This window comes from Magnolia sinica, chromosome 2 (assembly GCF_029962835.1).
Source record: "Magnolia sinica isolate HGM2019 chromosome 2, MsV1, whole genome shotgun sequence".
NCBI lineage: Eukaryota > Viridiplantae > Streptophyta > Magnoliopsida > Magnoliales > Magnoliaceae > Magnolia > Magnolia sinica.
The window spans coordinates 107,532,985-107,556,114 of record NC_080574.1 but is presented as its reverse complement, the minus strand read 5'-3'; the positions used below and the strand labels follow the sequence as shown (position 1 = coordinate 107,556,114).

The 23,130-nt window shown below is 40.1% G+C and overlaps 2 protein-coding genes across 2 annotated transcripts; both read right to left on the bottom strand.

The window, feature by feature from the left end:
* Positions 1-7,708: 7,708 nt before the first annotated feature.
* On the bottom strand, positions 7,709-8,347 carry LOC131226760 (pectinesterase inhibitor 10-like). The gene has a single exon (XM_058222471.1). It carries the CDS (start codon positions 8,345-8,347, stop codon positions 7,709-7,711), a length of 639 nt encoding a protein of 212 aa, XP_058078454.1.
* A 1,734-nt stretch (positions 8,348-10,081) lies between these two features.
* On the bottom strand, positions 10,082-10,687 carry LOC131229901 (uncharacterized). Its single transcript, XM_058225979.1, has one exon. It carries the CDS (start codon positions 10,642-10,644, stop codon positions 10,255-10,257), a length of 390 nt encoding a protein of 129 aa, XP_058081962.1. The 5' UTR covers positions 10,645-10,687; the 3' UTR covers positions 10,082-10,254.
* Between the last annotated feature and the right edge of the window lie 12,443 nt (positions 10,688-23,130).

The window sequence follows — 23,130 nt, the reverse complement described above, 5'->3', positions numbered from 1 at the left end:
TCTACTACTTAAACACTTACATAGGAAGAAGACAAAGGAGACCCTGTTTTGAACAGGGGACCCTCCAATGCCAAAGTCAGCCTAGACTCCGGGTCTAATAACTTAATGATGGGTTAGGGGTGAGAATGTGTGTGTACCTTTCACCATTAGGCATTTCTTACTTATAGAGGAGGTGCAATCCCGTGGATTTGGGATATTTCTCTGATTTGTAGGAGACCTGGATTCCTTACCTTAGTCGATCCTAAGATCTTCGTTGACAACATTGCACACAAGTGACAGGTTGGCGGAGGAAAAGAATTGGTCGAAAGTTCAGATTGGAAGCGAGTTGTGTGCAAATGTTTCTCCACAGAAATTGTTAGTTTAAGTTGTAACACTGAAACTTGGTGTATAAACTATGCCTATCATGCCTATCATTGCACAGTTACATCCATCCCTAAGGTGCTTCCACGCTAATCCCTAACGAGCTTGAAAGTTCTGAATTTCGAAGAAACACGCACATGTGAGCAGGCCCACTGTAGAACACTGATAAAGCATTCAAGACATCTGGTTCATACATAAGCCATTACTTAAATCATGGCATTGATTGGATGGTGGATATAGTTTATACATTGTAATTTAGTATATAATCTACGCTAACTCTCATGTGCCCTTTTAGTCAGATTGGAGAAACGAATCATGTCTACACCCATATTAAACAACAATAACCTCTACTAGATGGTACATATATTGCTATAACATTTCATGATATATTGTGGGTGGGCCGTTCTCATTGACCCACACAGTTTATCATGTGATGGGTCTCATCCAAGATGGGGAGAATGAATATTCCAAACCTTTAGTTATTCCAAGTAAAGAGACCATTCAGATGGAATGAAAAGAGTCAAATGATCAGGAATTAAATATTTCAATCTAAGAGCTTTCCCTTTATTTTGTAGATCCCCATCCAAGATGAGGCCATCATGTAAGCGATTTCGATAATTGAAATATGACTTAGATCTAAAAGCTAAGGACCCATTTGGACACAACCTCTTGAAGGCGGTTGATGCCGAAACACCGTATTGACCCAAATAGCAGTTGATGTTGTGCATTTGGATGCACTTTGCAAACACCATCTCATCTTCTTCTTGGCAAAATATATGTTAAAATGCTTACTTAGCCAAAACCAATCTAATTAGTTTTTGCCAACTCGATTAAAAAGGCAAGTATAGAACCCGTTTTTCAATTTGTTTTCACCCTAAAGTCATGATGGATACAATAGCAATACATCGGGAGGTACTCTAGCAAACCTCATAATGAAATCACACTTGTTTCATAAGGGGCCATTGCAAATGCGATTGGTAGGATGATTTCACTGCTACGGAACCATAAAAAGACGAATCAGGCAAAGTACTCGCAATCGCACAACCAAATCAAAACAAGAACAATCTGAATTTTATGTGGAAAAACTCTTTCAAGAAAAAATCACGGCACAGAGCGATGAGGAATGCACCATGAAAGCAGAAATTATACGCGATAGAGTGTTACCGATTCGAATAAGCTTCAAATCTACTTCATTGTTACGCAGCACGCCGCATGGGCCTCGACCAGTCGAGCACCTCGGAACCCAAAACCAGTACCGAAATAGGAAACAAATTCTACACGTACACAATTCTGTGCGCATTTTTTATTGGACTTTCGATGCCATCGATGACCCTTGATGTCATCGAACTCACTTCAATGATATCGAGTAGCAACACTAAAAATATTCCAACAACCAACATTGATTTTTTAAAATTATTCGATGACCTCGAGCACCTATTAATGGCATCGACCTCTACTTGATGGCATCGGGTGGTCTGTTGATGACATCAATGAACCCTCACATATTTAAGACATCAATTAACAACATTCTCCACCATGTCTTTAATTTTTATTCATCATAGGTCATTATCCTCATTTTTAATTTCTCCTTGCATCATAGCTCCACCATCACTTTTCATGCACACACCGTCTTCCATGTATGCCTTCGCCAAGCCTAGAGAAGTTGCACATAATTTGAACTTCTCTATGGGAACCACCTTCATTAGCATATCAGCCAGATTCACTCTCGTGTGAATCTTCTTTAGAGTCATGCCTCATTCCTCAAGCACTAGTCAAATAAAATGATGACGCACATCAATATGTTTAGGACATGAGTGATAAACAAAATTCTTAGTTAAATTAATTATGTTTTCGCTGTCATAATTGACTGGCATGCCTCCTACTAAAGCCCCAATTGATTTATCATCCCCCTCAACCATACATCTTCCTTGTATGCTTCTGTTACTGCCATATACTCAGCTTCGGTTGTGGAAAGAGCCACTACATACTGAAGCTTCAACATCCAGCCGATCACTCCACCCACTAGCATAAACAAGTAACTGGAAGTCGACCTTCTATTATACACACTACCCGCGTAATTAGAATGCACATAGCCTACTAACTTGTCCCCTGATATTTTCAATGATAGGACTTAGTCTTGCGTACTTCGAATATATCAAAGTAGTTATTTCATCATCTCCTAGTATTGCTTGCTAGGATGAGACATATATTTGCTAATAACACCCACCGCATGTGAAATATCAGTTTAGTACAGACCATGTCATACATCAAGCTACCAACTGTGCTTGAATAAGCCACATGAGACATAATATGCATTCTTCATTTGTTTTAATTTAGGACAATTTTTCGAAGATAGCTTAAAATGAGTTGCATGGGGAATGTTGACTGGCTTTGCCTTATCCATCTCATAATTCATCAATACATTCTCAAGGTATTTAGCTTGAGATAATCATAACGTGCTCATTATTGCGTCTCTATGTATATCAATGCCAAAAACCCTCTTTACAGCTTTTAGATCTTTCATCTCGAATGTCTCTAATAATTAAGTCTGTAAAATATTGATCTCAGACATGCTATAATTGGCAATAAGCATGTTATCAATATACAATGTTGAAATAATGAGCTTTCCATCACTCAGTGTCTTGTAATAGACAGAATAAGTATACTCACTCCTGGTAAACTTCTTACTCACCATAAAAGAATCAAATTTCTTTTACCACCACCCAAGAGACCGCTTTAGGCCATGCCATGACCTCTTTAACTTATAAATCTTATTCTTTGTCTCTTTTATTTTGAAACTTTTTTATTACTTCAAGTAAATTTGCTATTCAAATTCTTCATGCAGGAAAGTAGTTTTCACATCCATCTATTCTGACTCAAGATTGTATTGGGCAACCAACGCCCATACGAATATGATAGATACTTACTTTACTACTAGTATGAATATCTCAGTGAAGTCTACACATTTCTTCTGAGTATATCCATTCACTATTAACTTTGCCTTGTACCTATCATGTTTCTTTTATAAGATCCACTTACACTCGATCGCTTTACGGTCGACGGAAAGCTCCACGAACTCCCACGTCATATTCTTATACAAAGAGTCCATGTCATCATGCACGTTGCTTTTCACTTTTCGGTATCTTGTTCATCAAAAGCCTCTTGAAAAGTAGACAGATCCACATCATTCGTAATGAGGGCAAATGCGACATTTGAGTCATTCTTATATCTTGCCGGTAACCTACGATCCCTTGGCAGATTCTTTCTTATAGGTGGCTGCTCCACTTGCTCCTGTATCTATGTTTGTGCCTCAGTATCTGCTAGTGTCTTATATTTGTCTAACTGAACGTCCACAACCAACTTTTCTACTTCCTCGTGTTCATCTTCACGGAATAAGGATCCTTCGTTGAATTTGACGTCATGACTAAGGATGATTTTTAGTGTGACCTAGTCATATAACTTATACCCTTTCACACTACCACCATAACCGACAAAGACAGCTTTTTAGACATTTGGTCTAACTTATCACTCTCAACTAATGATACATGAGAGTAAGCATTGCAATCAAATACTAGTCTACATGCTGACTACTTCAAAGTTTTTTTTGAAATTTTACATTCAATGGCCCTAAAATGGGATCGATCCACCAAGTAACAAGCCATATTAATGGCCTCAGTCCACAATTCCTTGCCCAACCTAGTATTATTGATCATGCATCGGGCCCTCTCTAAGAGAGTTTGATTCATCCACTCAGCTACATCGTTCTGATTTGGTGTGTGACGCACCCTTCAACTTTGCAATATCGATTAAATTACCCAGAAGTGAATTCCCCGCCGTTATCTGTCCTCAACACTTTCACCTTTCACCTTTACTATTTTTCTATCATCGCATTCTACTACTTAAAGTTGTTGAAAACATCGGATTTATTTTTCATGAAATAAACCCATACTTTTCAACAATAATTGTCAATGAAAGTGACAAACTATAATAACCCTCCACCAGAAATCATGGGTGCTGGCTCCCATATATTAAAATGCACATAATCAAGAATACCCTTACAAACATATTTTCTACACTTAAAAGACAACATTAACTAATTACTATATACACAATGCTCGCATATACTAAAATCAATGCTTTGAAAAACTAGAATTAATCAACAGTTAGAAAGTACTTTCATGCTCTGCTCGCTCATGTGGTCCAAGCGTGCATGCCATATACGTGCAGACGTGGAATCTGCTACAAACATTGCAACTCCATCAGATGAAGTACTCTCGATTAACTTATTAAAGTTTTTACTCCTCCATGCCTTTGTGACCATGAGTACCTTCTTTGAAACTTTAATGACGTGATCAAACCTGGTGAATTTGCACCCAAGTGCCTTGAGTGATCCTAGAAATATCAAACTTTTCCTCATATTAGGAACATGTCTCACTTCGGTCAAGATACGTTCCATGCCATCAAACATCTTGATGCACACAACGCCTACCTCTTTATAGGCATTATCATTGCCTATAAACACCTGGCTACCATTGCATTTTCTATAACTGGTGAACTAACTCCAATGAAGGGTCATGTGATACGAAGCCCTTGTATCAAAAATCCATTCTTTGTCAAAATACCTGGATTTTGACGCAGTAAATACATTACTACCACTCGTTTCCTCACTGAATTCCATGGTATTGGCTTCCTTGGAAGAACCATCTGAATTCTCCTTTCTCAATTTAAGATTTTGATAATCCTTTTTCATGTGGCCTGACATGCCACAATTTTAGCACTTCAACTTCCATTTGCCATTGCCCTTATATTTGGACCTTGATAATGAAGATCCACTGTCTCACTCAGAATTTTTCCACCTCGTAACCAATGCATCTGTAAAAGCACCATTGTCACCATTTTTCTTTCTCATCGCCTTCGATTGAAGGGGTGAGATAATTGTCTCAATGCCAATGGTGGTTCTATCGGTGTACAATGAGTCCTTGAACAACTCATATGATGCTAAGTGAGAGTTCAATAGTATACATGTATAATCTTCATCTTTCATCTTTTCCTCCACATTCAACAATATGCAAATCAACCTATTGAATTTACTAATTTTGGCCTCAATGTCAGCCCCATTCGCTATCTTCATATTGAACAGTTGTAGCTTTAAGTATAAATAATTTTTAAGAGATTTCTTCACATAGATGTTCTCTAATTTCACCCATGTACGTGTTACAATTTTCTTGCTCATGACATTATAAAGGACTTCATCCATTAAGCAAAATTTGATAAATGTTCTAGCTTTCTTATCCATCTTGTTCCAATCTTCTTCTGTCATAGATTCTAGTCGCTTTTAAAGGAGAGAATGGTCTTGCTGAACTAGGATATTATTCATCTTAACTTTCCATAGTTTAAAATTATTTTTACCGGAATACTTTTCTATATTGAACTTCAGGTTAGATGCCATTGATACCTTGCTTTCAGATTCGATCTGCTTCCCAATGTTAGCTCTGATATCACTTGTTGGTGAACATGAGAAACACCCAGAGACAAATCAAGCAAAGTACTCACAATCACACAACCAAATCCAAATAAGAACAATCTGAATTTTACGTGGAAAAATCCTTTTGGAAAAAAACCACGACACAAAGTGACGAGGAATGCGATATGAAAGCAAAAATTACAAGAGATAGAGTGTTACTAATTCGAACAAGCCTCGAATCCACTTCAGAATCCCTAATTATGCCCTGGAAACCCTTAGGAACAAATTAGAAAGCCCTCTCTATTACACCTAATATTGATACACACACACACACACCTTAGGAACAAATTAGAAAGCCCTCTCTATTACACCTAATATTGATACACACACACACACACACCTTAGGAACAAATTAGAAAGCCCTCTCTATTACACCTAATATTGATACACACACACACACACACCTTAGGAACAAATTAGAAAGCCCTCTCTATTACACCTAATATTGATACACACACACACACACACCTTAGGAACAAATTAGAAAGCCCTCTCTTGAGCCTTGATTTTTTCCCAAATAAAGTGGCAATCGACTTCGATATATGTTTTATGCCTCATGGAATACAGGATTGCTGGAGATATGAATAGCAGCTCGGTTATCACACATCATTTGCATTGGTGTAGAATGAGAGAAAGCAATCTCAGTCAAAAATTTCTTTGGCCAAAGTAATTCACAGGTGGTCTGTGTCATAGCTCTGTACTCAGCTTCGGTACTGAAGCGTGTCACAACCGTTTGCTTTTTTCTCTTCCGAGTCACCAAATTACCGCCAACGAAAGAACAATGGTTGGTTGTAGATTTCCGGTCATCTTTGGAACTAGCCCAATCAACATCAGAGAATGTGAAAATATTCAGGTGCCCAAACTTGGAATAAAGGAGACCATTGCCAGGAGAGCCTCTGATATAACGAAACACATGGTATGCAACATCCATATGAATAACTCAAGGGGAATGCATGAACTAACTGAGGACACTCACGGCATGAGAAATATCCGGCTTGATAATCGTGAGGTAAATAAGCCTCCCAATGAGGCGCTAATAAGGTCCAAGATCAGAGAGGGCCGCACCATCTAATAAAGTGAGCTGATGGTTGACCTCAAGAGGAGTGTCAAGTGGCTTACAGCCAATCATACCAGTCTCAGTGAGTAAGTCCAGCGCATATTTAAACTGATATAAGGAGATTCCATCCCGAGAACAAGCTATCTCAATGCCCGAGAAATAACTTAAAGAGCCCGAAACTCTAACCTAAAAAATGCAATAAAGGTGGGATTTGATGCTAGAGATTGCAAGAGAATCGTCACCCATCGACATAAACAAAAACAATTGTAACCCGTTTGCCGAGAATTTTCAGAAGACAGAATTATCTGTGCTGCATTGTGAAAAAATGCATCTCTCATTGCATGAGTAAATTTGTCAAACCATGCACGTGGCAACTGCTTGAGGCCATATATAGACTTGCGAAGGCGGCACACTTTCTTTTCCTCCCCCTTACACAACCGGGTGGAGGACTCATGTAAACTTCCTCATGAATATCACCACGTAAAAATGCATTTTTAAAATCAAGTTGATGAAGTGGGTAACCTAAATTTGCTTCAAGAGATAAAAGGACATGAATGGAATTCATTTTGATAACAGGGGCGAACGTCTCGGTGTAATTGATGTCATATGTTTGAGTAAAGCCTTTAGCTACTAGCCTGACCTTTATACCAATCAACAGACCAAAGGGCTTATGCTCGAGAGTGTACACCCATTTACAACCCTCCGCCTATTTTCCTGCAGGTAAATCAACAAGCTCCCATCTCTGATTTTTCTCCAAGGCAATCATCTCATCCATCATGGCATGCTTCCAGTTTCGGGTGTGCTAAGGTAACATCCACCCGGGTAGGGAGAAATATGGAATCCACATTGGCAATAAATGACTTGTATGAAGGAGAAATCGAGTAATATGAAACAAAGTGGTGGATAGGATGAGAAGTAGAAGGATGAGTACCTTTCCATAGAGAAGTAGGAAGGTCCGATGCAAAAATGGATCGCAAAGCCGCGGATGATGGTGATGGAAGTAATGGTGAATCGGAACTACTCCGCTTCTGCTGGTGATGAGAAACATGTGGTGGTGCTGGTAACAATGCTTGAGAACAAATGTAATCTTGTAGGTGAGTTGGTCTGGTATTGGGACGAGTAGAATGGCGAGGTGGTGGTGGTGGAAAGAAAGGAGGAGGAGATGAAAGTATGATAGATGATGGAGGATATGAAGGTGATGAGGGAGCCACCTGTAACGGGGTAGAGGATGGAGGATCTAAAAAGGGTATAGGAGTGACATGAGAGGATGAGAAAAGAATTGAGGACTTTGGAGAGAAGAAATTCAGATATTCAAAAAAGGAAGCATCGTGGGTGACATAACGTCGGCCAGTATCAGGATTAACAAATTTATAACCCTTTTGGGTGAGAGAATACCCAACAAACATGCATGAAATAGAGCGATGAGACAACTTTGTGCGGGAAGGAGAAAAGTCATGCACATAAGCAGTGCACCCAAACACCCTAAGAGGGATATCAGTGACATGATGCACTTTCCTGAATAAAGAAATAGGAGTTTAAAATTTGAGAGCAGAGTGAGGTAGTCGATTGGCCAAGTAGCATGCAGTGAGAACGACATCTCCTCAATATCGTTTGGGAACATGCATGTCAGTAAGGAGACACCGAGTAATATTTAGCAATTGTTGATTTTTCCTCTCGGCTACCCCATTCTGCTGAGGAGTGGAAGAGCAGGTAGTGTTTGACTCAATGCCATGTTGGTGAAGATAGGTAAAAAAATCAATAGAGAGATATTCTCTGCCATTGTCACAATGGAGCATCTTAACAATGGCGTTAAATTGATTTATCAACCAAACATGAAAGGACTTAAAAATTTCAAAAACTTTTCTTTTATTTTTGAGGAGATCGATCCATGTCATTTTGGTGGTGATATCCATAAAAGAGACGAAGTAACGAAACCCCATAGAAGAGGTAACAGGAGAGGATCCCCACACATCGGATTGAATGAAAGAAAACATAGGGACAGAATGTTTATTTAAAACCAAAGGAAAAGAAACCCGTCTTTGTTTTAACAAAGCACAAGTACTACATTAAAATTTTTTAATGTTATGCTGAGAAAATAAAGAGGGAAATAAACTACCTAAAACTGAAAAAGAAGGAAAGCCATAATGACGATGTCATTGATAAATATCCTCATGATGGGACCTTCGATGATATTGACGACCTTCAATGTCATCAAACTTACTTCGATGACATCGAGTAGCAACACTAAAAATTTTCCAACAACTAACATGAATTTTTCAAAATTTTCCGATGGCATCAAGCACCTGTCGATAACATCGACCTCTACTCAGATGGCATCGAGTGGTCTTTCAACGGCATCGACACCTGCAACTCACAGATTTTAGACATCAACAACACTCACATCTCAAATGCTAGTGATATTTTGGTTCTTGTTTAACCTTGTATTGTATTGATCACTCATTGAAATCACCATGAAAATGTTTTGTGTGGGGCCCATTATGATGTACCTATAATATTTAACTCAGTTTTCGATTGAGCCCTACCTCCTTTGTCCAAGGACCTAAAAACAAGTCCCATCCACCCCTCAAGTTGCCCATAATAATACAGGAGAATTCTCCAAATCATCTTGTGTTATCAGGCCATGCAAAAGAAAATAGTTGAGTTGAACCCAAAAACTAGTCCACCATAATTCAAGTTGGCCATGATAACAGGGGAGAATTCTCCAAATCATCTTATGTTATCCGGCCACACGATGGGAAATAGTTGAGGCGGACCACCTTTGATTTCAAATGAAGCCACTCATGTTGTATCGATGACATCCAAGCCCCAAGTGAAAGGCCTACGGCCACCAGATAGTTTCGACACCCAAAAGCGCCTCATTTCAGATCAACGGTAGCCATTCCTTTTTTCCACTATTCCTTGTCACGTCCCCACTTTAGTCGCGGATGGGCATGATTTTGAGCCCATGCCAAAAGATGGGCTACACATCTGAGATTGCAGTGGATGCCATGAATGCAACACGGTAGGCCCCATCAATGATTCAATGAAAATATCATTACGCTGAAAACATTTTCATTGAATCATTTCACTCATACACATATAAACACAAACACAGACTCCTCGGAGTCGACACGACACGATCACCCCCAACTCAAACCGAGTCGTGACTCAACTCGAACCCGAACGAGTCAGTACAAGCTGCAGAGTCCAAACAAGAAGAAGAAAAAAACACCATGTATACAAACCGCTAACTATCCACACAACCCAAACAACGAAACACCTGTATCGGTAGAGTTACAATACATACAACACCTCAAGCGAACCATTTGTCATGGAACGTCGACTGATATGAGACCATCACTAGTAATACAATAATCAGCACTCCTACAACCCATGGGGAGCTACCTTCGGAAGGGCGATGATGGCTCCGTCGACGACGCTCATCAGGCGAGAGGTAGAATAAGCGATCTGGATCTTCGATGGAGGAAAGCCAACGGACAGCTAATAGTAGAAGTAAGGGAGCGGCCATGATTGCCCAGTTGAATTGATCTTCAGCGCTTTCGACGGCATCCTCATAGGAGAAGTACCATGACGTTCCTAAGAAGATCATGACAACAGAAAGTAGGAATAGGACTGGGTATGGCAGAGGGCTGAGTGTAAAGGCCTCCGACACAGGAGATGGGCGTCTGCTTCCATAAGCCATTTTGAGAGAGGAGATTCATCTGTAAATGGTGCAGCCTCTTATAAAATAACAAGTAGTAAGGTAGCGTGGCACTTCTGTACAATTCCCCCACGGTATTTTCAACTTATCGCGAGTTGAATGTTTTTCAAAACGCGAGAATTTGAATTTGTTGGCCTTACTTCTAAATACGTAAATGGTATTATTAAGTGATGACCTACCCTGTAGAGTCTCGAAAAGGACGTGGACTCGGATTCGGTACCGACATCGGGGTGGGTACTGGTCGGTGTTGTGGGCCCCACCGCGATTTATGTGATCTATCCACACTGTCCATCCATTTCTCCAGCTCATTTTATGTGACCAGACGAAAAGTGAGGCAGATCAAGATCTTAGATGGGCCACACAACAGGAAGCAGCGGTGATTGAATGGCTACAGTTAAAAACTTCCTATGGCCCACTGTAATGTTTATTTGCTATCAAAACTGTTGATAAGATCACACGGACGACCTGGATAAAGGGAAAACAAAAAAAGAAGCTTGATGCTAATCTTTCATGGCACTTGAGAAGCTTTTAACGGTGGGCATTCAATCACCACTATTTACTATGATGTGGTCCACCTGCGGTTTGGATCTGCCTCATTTTTTTAGCTCGTACTTTAAAAATGAAATGAAAAAAATGGATGAACGGGTAGATAAAATACATACGTCATGGTAGGGCACATATAGCACCGACCTCGGTATTGGAGGTATCACTACCGGATGCGAGTTCGCGTCCAGGAGGATACACCCGTCTACCGCCCACGAAAAAGCACCGTGTGTTAAGGTCGGCATTATGCAGGGACGCGGCTTGGCTGGATCCCTGGGTGACTGTGATGTAAATATGCCTTATATCCACTCCACAACTCAATTTAGAGAAATTTCCGACTGCACGACTCATTTATGGCCCATTTCCGAGACGAAGCCCACCTTATAAGCCCCAGTTGTACGGACGCCTCCCCAGAGGTCGAAAATGCCCCTGCTTTCCTTCCGCAGGAGGATCGGCCGCTGACGCTCCTCGAACTCCGAGTTGTACGAACGGTTCAAAAGATATCAAAGTTACATGGGCCCGCAGTTATGTATTTATTATATCCACAACGTTCATCCACATTTCGAGATCATTTCGGAGCATAATCAAAAAAAGAAAAATTCATACCCAAAGACCAAAGACCTGGAGCAGTGGGAAAATTGATTTTCTCCTTTAAAAATTTTGTAGGGCCCACCATAACATTTATTTTCCATCCAATCTATTCATAAGGTCACAAAGACCTGGATGAAGAGGAAAAACAAATTTCATAATAATCCAAAACTTCTGTGACCCCTAAAAGGGTTTCAATGGTAGACGTTCAATCCTCCACTGCCTTTTACAGTGTGGTCCACTTGATAGCTAAATTTGTCTTATTTTTCATCTTAAGACTTAATACGAGTTCACCAAATAGATGGACAGTTTGGATATAACACATACCTCATAAAAGTACCCACAAAGGTGGTGGGGATTACAACAGGGAAAAAAAAAGCCTAGAGCCTATGCTACGGATTATAACCGTAGCCATAACCGCAGCCCATCTTTTTTCGCTATGTACTTCAATCTATCGGAGGTCTTTTGAAATGATCGAAAAAGGTCCAGAGCTATCCAGCAAGTTTGCATAAAAAATCCTTCAATGTTCGATACATATTGAAGTGTATTTGATATGTATCAAAGCTGTAGCTGCGGATTATAGCCGTAGCTATAACTGTAGCCCGTAAAAGTCTATGCAAATTTTTTTTATTTTTATTTTTACATGGAGAACTTTATTCTACCTACAATTTTCTCTAATACACACACACACACACACACACACACACACACACACACACACACAACAATATATATATATATATATATATATATACAGACCGTAGGCTTGAAACTTTTTTGAAAACCCATCCTACGTGATGTGGATCCAAAATATCGTTCATGTGAAGCGGCACCTCGTGAAACCCCGGGCCTAAGTTTTACTTTGATCTAAAACTTTGATGGCCCATGAAAAATGAAACCATTTTCCTCCTTGATTTGCATTTCTCTTTGCTATGGCCCAGCAGAATTTTAGATCAGGGTGAAAAATTGTCACATGGGGTTTCACGGAATTCCGCATCACATGGACCGTTTAGATTAGACACCCATGACACGTGTGCAAAGGTGCGCACATGCGTAGGTGCGCAGGGGAGCATGACTCTATATATATATATATATATATATATATATATATATATTTATATAAATATGTATATATAAGCATATAAAAATTTTTTCCCTCTTTTTTTCATTTCTTTCTTTATTCATTTAATAAGAAAATCATCTAGAACAAAATTAGTTACTTGACATACCATATATGATTTTGGGCTAGGAGAAGCTACTTTAATCAACTAACCTTGTTATTTTCCAAGATTCCATCAGGTCGATGGTCAAAAATCTATTTTATTCACTTCGCGGATAATTTCATTCAGTTTGCGGTCAAAAATCAATTTCATTCACTTCGCGGTCAATTTCTTTCATTAAATTCAGTTCATGGTCAATTCGCTTCACTTCACGGTCATTTTCATTCATTTCACAGTCATTTCTGGCGATTCCGTTTAGATTCATGGTCATTTCCGTGCACTTTACGGTCAATTCTCTTCACTTCACGATCATTTCCATGCATTTCACGGTCAATTCCGGACGATTCCGTTCATCATTTCGATGCACTTCATGGTTAATTCACTTCACTTCCGGCCATTTCCATGCACTTCGCGGTCAATTCACTTAGCTTCACCGTCATTTCTATGCATTTCACGGTCATTCCCGCGATTCGTGTTCATTCACGATCAATTCACTTCACTTCACGGCCATTTCCACGCACTTCACGGTCAATTCACTTCACTTCACCGTCATTTCCATGCATTTCATGGTCATTCCTGGCGATTTCGTGTTCATTCACGGTTAATTTGACGCACTTCACGGTCAATTCACTTCACTTCACGGCCATTTCCACGCACTTCGCAGTCAAATCACTTCACTTAACCGTCATTTCCATGCATTTCATGGTCATTCCTGGCGATTCCGTGTTCATTCATGGTCAATTCAACGCACTTCATGGTCAATTCACTTCACTTCACGGCCATTTCCATGCACTTCGCAGTCAAATCACTTCAGTTCATTGTCATTTCCATGCATTTCACAGTCATTCCTGGTGATTCCATATTCATTCACAGTCAATTCGACACACTTCACGGTCAATTCACTTTACTTCACGACCATTTCCACGCACTTCGCGGTCAATTCACTTCACTTCACCGTCATTTCCATGCATTTCGCGGTCATTCCCGATGATTTTGTGTTGATTCACGGTCAATTCACTTTACTTCACGACCATTTCCACGCACTTCGCGGTCAATTCACTTCACTTCACCGTCATTTCCATGCATTTCGCGGTCATTCGCGGCAATTCCGTGTTCATTCACGGTTAATTCAATGCACTTCACGGTCAATTCACTTCACTTCACGGCCATTTCCATACACTTCATGGTCAATTCACTTCACTTCACCGCCATTTCCATGCACGTGGAAATGAGGATGAAGTTAAGTGAATTGACTGCCACATGCATGGAAATGGCCGTATTAAAGAGTTGCAGGATTTTTGAGGCAAACTCGCTGGACAGTTCTAGACCTTTTTCGATTAATCGAAAGATCTTCGATACATATAAAAAGACATATCGAAATGGCGGGGACTATGGCTGTGGCTACGGCTACGGATATAATCTGTAGCTATAGAAGACCCTGTAGCCATAGGTTTCGAGTTTATTTATTTATTTATTATTATTTTTTTATTTTTTGCTGTTGTAATCCCCACCGCTTTTTGTGGGTCCTATTATGAGGTATGTGTTATATCCAAACCGTCCATCTATTTGGCCAACTTGTATTTAGGCTTAGAGGAAAAATAAGATAGATCTAGCTATCAAGTGGACCACATTGTAAAAGGCTTTGGAGGATTGAACGTCTACCATTGAAACCCTTTTAAGGTTCACAGAAGTTTTGGATCATTATCAAATTTGTTTTTCCTCTTCATCCAGGTCTTTGTGACCTTATGAATAGATTGGATGGAAAATAAATGTTATGGTGGGCCCTACAAAAGTTTCAACGGTGAAAATCAATTTTCTATTGCTCTTTGTGGTGTGGTCCAGTTGATCTTTGGATATGATTTTCCTTTTTTGGATAATGCTCCAAAATGATCTCGAAATATGGATGAACGTTGTGGATATAATAAATACATAACTGTGGGGCCCACGTAACATTGATCTCTTTTGCACCGTTCGTACAACTCGGAGTTCGGGGAGCATCAGCGCTTGTCTTCGAGCACTAGTCCATTCGCTTGAAGGAAAAAGCAGGGGCATTTTTGACCTTTGGGAAGGCATCCGTATAGCTGGGGCTTATTCTTAGAAGGTAAAATAAGGTGGGCTTCGTCTCGAAAATGGGCCATAAATGGGTCGTACAGTCGGAAATTTGTCCTCAATTTAGGCTATGATCCTGGAGACATCCCAATCTAAACGAAGTTAAAACTAGAGCTGGGCATCGGACCGAGTCGAATCGGATTGGGCCCAACTTGACCAGGTCTGAGTTCTGCATGGCCTGACCCGAACTCGGGACAGATCCGGGACCGAGTCCGGGTCCTCTGACCCAATCCGCTCCTACTGACCTGGACCGATCCGAGCCCGACTCGGTCAGGAAAACTGAGTCGGATCGGATTGGCCCAGGTTCGGATGGGTTTTTTTTCTTCACTTTCACACGGATGACTTGATTTCTAGGCTCTGTTGGCCAGTGTTCTATAAGGTGAAAAAGGTAGATGTTGCCTGGAACTTTTGCCTGATTAATCTCTCCCTCTCTTAGGTGTTGATATGCTCGTGAAGGCGGCGGGAAAAGATTGCACATCATTACTCGGTATCCTTTGTCTGCTCTGAGTCTGAGTCTCATTAGCCCTAGCATCACAGATTTTTGTCTCCAAGCCAAATTTCTTCATATTTTCTAAGGGCCTGATTTCGGAGCTTGGTAAATATTTGGGTGGAAAATACTTTATACGAAAATGACGGTTTCCCTGATTGGTAGTTCACTTTCTACCAGAACATTTTCAAAGGATGTATTTTCAAAAGCCCCCCTTTTTTTGTCTCCAAATGCTTACTTGGAAAATAACTTTCAAAGAAAATGTAACCATTCCCGATTATTTTCCACTCTCCCAAACTTGTTTTTATCTCCAATGCTTTCTTGGAAAACAACTTCTAAAGAAGACGTTATTCTCCCCTTTCATTTTCCAAGCTCCCAAACAAGCCCTAAAGAAAATTGAAAGTACCACTTGGAGCTTTTTCCTTACCATCAGTCCCAGGGATCATTTTGGTGTTTTGATATTATTGCATGCACACCTACACACTGGCACATGTGTGCCAATTCATAGTTGTTCATCACCCAGTTATAAAAATAGGCCAGTCATTCATCAGCTGCGTCACATCTGTTGTTGAGTGTGGATGACTGGCCATTTTTTTAACTACCCATTTTTGGGTGGTCTTAGCCAAACCCTGTACATAGGAAATGGAATCTTTAATTTTCTGTTCTAGATAAATACCATGCCTGGGTGAATGCCGATTTCTTGTTGGAGAAGTGCCTGGTGGGCATTCTAGATGATAGCCGATGAAGGACAGCCACAGATCATGAACATCACTGGTCCAGATCTTGGAATCTTCGGGTGGGACAGTGACTGACGGCGGGAACAGTGACGGACGACGGGCGCTGGAGAAGAAGATCTAGAGACTGTTCGATAGGGTAACTTGGTAAGAAACAAAAGAGGCGCGCTCGTTCTTCTGTCGGTAGGGTAACTTGGTAAGAAAGAAAAGAGGGATGGGGTTAGGGTAAAAAATCAAAAGACTATTTATAGTACCCACCGTGTTGAGTCTGTTCGGTTCGGGCCGGATCTATTCGGTTCGAGTATCCGGGTTGGGTCGGTCCGGATAGACCTCTATCCGCACCCGACCCGAAAGATGAACGGATTTGGGTGGCCAGACTCGATCAGGCTGATCCAAGCGGTCGGTTCTGTTCGGAATGGTACCGAGTTGGGTCCGATCTGGTCGGATCCATCGGATCGGGTCCCAGATGCCCACCTCTAGTTAAAACTATTTTTCGACTTCATTTAAGCTTTAGTCAAAGTATTTGTATGACTCAACGTTCACCGTATGACCGTACAAGTTGAATATCAGGGCAAGTTTTGGCGGTAGCCAACGGGTCGGATAATCCGATCAGGTGGCCCATCAACCCGTTTCCTAACACAATTGTCTATGTCTCTAGGACGATCAAACGCACAACATTCTGATAAAACCACTCTGGAGCTAACTCTACGACCCCAAAAGCACAAAAGAAAAGTACGATAAGGCCATCTACTTGACATGAAAATGATTAACGGCATGGATTGCGATAGCCCTCTTGGCTCGATCTCGGGCCTGCGCCCAAGTTACCATTGTAATGCAAAACAAATCGAAGCACATTTTCCTTATTCCAATAGCACTAATATTATATGAAAATCCAGTTAAGTGATCCAAATGTATTTAGAAAACAACCATCGGATCTGATTGACCATCGCTAGAGCAGGCAGGAAGGAAGACAAAGGGCAGAGTAACATATCTCCGTACACCAATGAAGCACGAACTGTTTTCAGGTGCAACCGCAATTGCAGCGCCTCCCAGCTCCTGATTCCTTTTGCAGTGAGCTAACAGGCTGCAGAGAAAGCTCTGATGCCTAAAAATACTATAGGAAGAGCCACTATCAGGTTTTCCCAAGCTTATGTGAGGGGTTTGCTGCTGACGAGCTACGGGACGAAAAAAGAGGGAGAAATGGAATGAAGGGGAGGCAACAAAGAGACGCATAGGGCCATGGGTTAAGCGGGGAGAAGTTGCTGAGAGCATCCTTGGCCGGCTGGAGTGCGTCCAATCAAGCCGAAGCCCGCATGTTGTCGCTTTATCCAAGCAATGAATGCATCAAAGTTAACTTTGCTCTCCAGTCAACTCTAAAAAATGTGTGACTATGGCATTAATTTGCTCAACTAAAAACACGGTTACTCTAATTCAAATAAGCTACTGAAGTCAAAAAGTAGAGTTGGAATCGGAGATATCCGACCGTCCTTTTGCAGAAAAGGGTGTCGGGTCTCCTATTTTCCTTCAAACATCTCAAATCAACTTACATTTCAGCTTGCACATTCTAAATACATCAGCAATACATATACTCATATTTTTATTTTATTTTTGCAATCCTCTCCCATATCTACATTCTTTTTCATTTTATTTGCCTACTTAAGGTCTTCAACCTTACAAAATAAAACTGAGTGTTGTCTACTTTATTTTTTCCTGCATGGCGTCTTAAATTCTGAGAAGCATAGCTAAATGCAACAATGTTGAAATTTCACCAAATTTTCCTAAAAATCGTAAGATCCCTTAAAGTAGAGACTTTGTATTGCATTGACAGAAAATGGTGCCTAACTCATCCCTTAAAGTAGAGATTTTGCATTGCATGGGCAGAAAATGGTGCCTAACTTATTTCTTTCCATAATTGAGGCCCTTACTCAGAACTTATAGTTGCAAACCAACCGCAAGACTTACTCGAATTGAGGAATCTTATGATTCCTCAACCTTTAAGCGATTCTATAATTTTTAGCCGACCGTAGATTCCAAGCTTCATTTAGTTAGTGATGATTCCAAATCAAATGTCTTTACATCTAAGCCAACCTAACATTTAAATTTAACCAAATCAAAACCAGATCAAAATAGAGAGTGAAATTCATGTAAGTGAGGGCATTCTACATCTTAGCGTGCGGGAGGATGTTCAAAGATCCAAAAAATGAAGCAAATCCAAATCTCATGTGGACCACATCACTAGAAAGAGTAGTAATTGAATGCCCATCATTAAAAACTTCTTGAGGGTCATCGGAATGTTTACTTGCCATTCCCCCTATTGATAAAGTCACACAAAACTAGATAAAGGGACCACACAAATATTAGCTTGATCCAAAACTTTTGTGGCCCTCTAAGAAGTTTTTAATGGTGGGTGCTCAATCACTACTGTTTCTTATGGTGTGTTCACATGAGATTTGTATCTGCTACATTTTTGTGCTAATGCCCTAAAATGAAATGGCGAAATGGATGGACGGTGTCGATATAAGACACATATATCATGTTAGGCCCCATAGTCGGGGATCAATTGACCTCGCTGGATTCGAGGATCCACCTAAGCCGCATGTGTGATGACCCTGCCCCCACCAAACTCCATGGCGGCGGGAATTTATGGGATCTACCATGATGTATGTGTTTTTCCCACACCCTCGGTCCATTTTGCCAAGGTATTTTAAGGCATTAGTGTAAACTTGAACCATATCCAAAGGTTTAGTGGACCACACATAAGAAATAGTGAGGATAATGACATTCACCATTAAAACTTTCCTATGGTCCACAGTGATGTTTATTTGTCATCTACCCTGTTCATAAGGTCATATAGAGCTCCTGGATGAAGGGAAAACACAAATATCAACTTGATCGAAAGACAAATATTAACTTGATCAAAAACTTCTATGGCCCTTTATATTAACTTGATCAAAAACTTCTATGGCCCCTAAAAAGTTTTCCATAGTAGGCGTTCAATCTCCATTGTGGTGTGGTCCACTTGAGATTTGGATACGCAATAATTTTCCTAAATTGAACTGGCAAAATGGATGCACGGTGTAGATAAAAACATATACATTAGGGTGGACCCCATTTATTGGGGTCACTAGATAATTCGTGTCCTTAAACACATCACATCAATGTCAATGAAAATGTATTGAGTATCAGTATCAGGCTAAATACATCCACCAGTGCTAATAAAAAAGCACACTGTACTAGTGTCAAGTGTGAGATCCATAGTAAAAATGATTTAGGCAAAATCATCATTCAGGCATTATTTAGTTTTTCACTATGGCTCTCATGGAAGATGCCAACACATGACGCTTTTACATTGACGTTGAATGGGAACACCTAATGCCTTGCCAGATGAAATTTGTGTTCATTTAAAAACACTTCTAAAAAATTTCCTCAATTTTTTCATAAGTCCCACATCGCTAATCGATGTGTACCTATTACAGTAGACGATGACATTGGCCAATTGTAATAGTTAATACTTTGGCAATAAGAAATTCTACTTTGTCATACAAGTAACTCAATTTAAATTGCCCAAATCTTTGACCCTAGTTCAAATAAGGGGGATTTATGCAGTGCTGAGGCAGCATAGCCTACTCGCTTGAGACACAAGTATTCAAAGATTGTCCATGTGACATACACTAACACAAGTTAAATCAATTAAATTGTGGAATCCACCATTGTTAATTCATAGTCCCTATAGACACCCCACATTAAGTAAGATTAAATCTCATTTATCGGCTTAATTAGGGCATCAATCAAAGCACCTATACGGCATAGGGCATACCTTGAAAACAATCATTGGGTCAAATCAGCCCCTGTTAGGGTGTACAGGTGACAAACTAAATAAGGGAGTACGGTCCTAGGATCACCTATGGAGTGTCAATCCTTTTTCAAAAAGGTTAAATACCCATAACCGATCCCTTGTAAGCCAGTTTGCCAAGGACCGGTTGTACGCAAAACTGGCCTAAGAATGACCGGTTCTGCACAAAACTAGTCCCTGAAGGACTCTTTTTAGGTGTTAAGCTAGATGGTCCAATCGGAGGCTCTGCCCTGTTGTACGCTTTGCTCTGATTGGTTGTGATATGCGGCTGGCTGAGCCTTCATCGTCTATTTAAGGGGGCCTTCCTGTGAACAGAGAAGGAGAGAGAAAAATGGAGGAGAGACGAGGAGGAGTCGGTAGAGGCAGGGTGCAAGAGGAGTTGGAGAAATGTAGAGGATTTGCTCAGCCATCCCGTAGAAGGCATGCAGTTTCGACCACGGTGCAACTCTCCTTATTCCAAAGCTACACGTATCCCAAGTTCACCAGACCATCTTCCATCTCTGGAGCACCCCTTGCCAGGCCACTCTATCTAGTCAAAGTCAAAGCCAGAGAAATACCAAAGTCAACTAATAAGGACAGAATTCAGTACATCCAACTATCGCTTTTGATAGCAAAGAGTGTCTGATTTCCCCCTTTTCCTTCTCACTTCTCAAATTAAGCCATATTTCACTCTGCACATACCTAAAAGATCAACAACTTCTACACACATATATTTACTTCTTTTCTTTATTTTTATTTGTTCCACCTACCTAGGGGCCTAAAACCCTAGTAATGCCTTAGCTCTCTAGTCTACTGCTACTTTTACTTTTCTTTATTTATGATTAACTAGGGTCTTGAAATCCAGTGAAGTATGGTTTGGCTCTCTATTTTGTTATTGATTTTATTTTTCTATATTTTTCTTATCTAATGCCCAATGCAGTATGACTTAATTTAATGTTGTTAGAAGTTCCCCCGAATCCCTTAAAAATCGTATAGTATCGGAAAGTAATGACCGTGCATCGCATGGGAGGAAAAGGGTGCCTAAAGCCTTCCTTTTTTTGTAATCGAGATCTTTACTTAGAATCTATGATGCAGACTATTGTGGGAGTCACTCGGGTCGAGGAATCTTGTAATTTCTTGTCTTCTAGATGATTTTATGGGTTCTAACCAATCATAGATTCTAAAGTCATATCTTGGCTAGTGGCAACTCTAAGTCAAACATACTTTTGTATCTAAGTCGACCCCACATTTAAATCAAATCAAAACCAAAATGGATAGATGGAAAGAAAGTTGAGAAAGCGAGTGCATCATTTTACTTGGGAGGGAGTTCACAAAACGGTGACTTTGTTAGGGATGAGATAGTGGTTGTTAGCCATTAGGCAAGGCCCAACTCGAAACATGGAACTTTTCAGTTTTTTTGGGAATTCTCTTACTTCTACTATTCCAGTATGACACTGGTCTCCAAACATTCCAATCTTCAATAGTCCTAAGCTAAACTACTAACTGCCTAAGCATTACAATGTAAACCGGTCCCTTTACTTTCTTACGAGCATCCTGCATTCCAGTCTATATTGGTTTTTTTTACTTTCCTTCATGCATCTTGCATTCCAGTGCAAATTGGTCCCTTCACTTTCTCATGAGCATCCTGCATTCCAGTTGTTACTGGTCCATTTACTTTACCACAATCTAGTTGTTACTAGTCCTTTTACCCTTCAATCTATATATTCTAATGTAAATTGGATCTCTTGTATTTTCCTAACATTTACATTCTGCATGTTTGATTTTTTAGAAAAATAAAAGAAAAAAATCAGAAAAATAAAAAATATATATATACAAAAAAGAAAAGAGTGTAATGAGCCAATCATCAAATAGCAGTATGCTAGTCTACAACCATTACGCATAAAAATCAGTTGTGGGTCCACTGTCCTACAAAGCCAATGCACACTTGCTAAAGCACTATCTGAACCCACGCACAAGTAACCATGTCAGTTCTCCTGAGATAACCCTCCAACTCCTCCCGACTCGCCCACGCAACAAGCCCTCTAGCCTGCTAGTGCCCCATCGATAGCCGACCTAGCCCTCACCATGAGTAGGCATAAGATCTGGTAACTTGCCTTCTCCAGGAAGGGGCTGCACATTCCATTCACAATGCACAACAACCCACTACTCATCCAAGTCTTTTCGAACCTACCATTAATCAATTTCATCCTTGTAAGTACTAATATTCTAAGCACACATGTAGCTGTCAAATTTTGTAGACAAAATATGGTATGAATCTTCAGCACACTTCAGGTCTCTATGACACTTCAAGAGCGCGACACAACATCTCAATAATAGAATGTTCAGAATAATTTCAAGTGTAAGATTAGGTGTATGCCAACGTACAAATAAAAATAACCTTAGAAAAGACCATATGATAAAGTACTTAATCATTATTTTTAAAACTTTAAATTGTGAAAAAATTTCATGAAAATTTGAAGATGTTCGGCCAGTCGAATTTAACTCAGGTTAGCCGGACATCAGCCTAGGTCAAGTTTCCAGCAATGCATTATTTTGGATTTCAGGGGAATTCGACTAGCAGAACCCTGTATCCGGCTAGCCAAAGGCTGCTCAAGCCAGCCGAATTTTTGCCTGAGCTAGCCAATTTTTTGATAAAATCAAATCCCGCGAAATCTAAGAGTCGTTGGAATAATATTGTGGAAATTTGGCCAATCGAAGCAAACTTAGGCTAACTGAAACTCCAAAACCTTTGGATATAAGTAGAGACCTTTTTTCATTGTTTTAAACACGAAAAAGTGAGATAATTCTTCCTTAAACAAATAGAGAAACTCTAGTCATTTCCAAGCTATTTGTGTGGTAATTCTTATTTTATTTATAACCTATTCAATTCCCTTTCTCAAGTAGATTTAAAATTAATTAGAAAGTAAGTGTAACGTCTCGAAAAAATCTGTACAA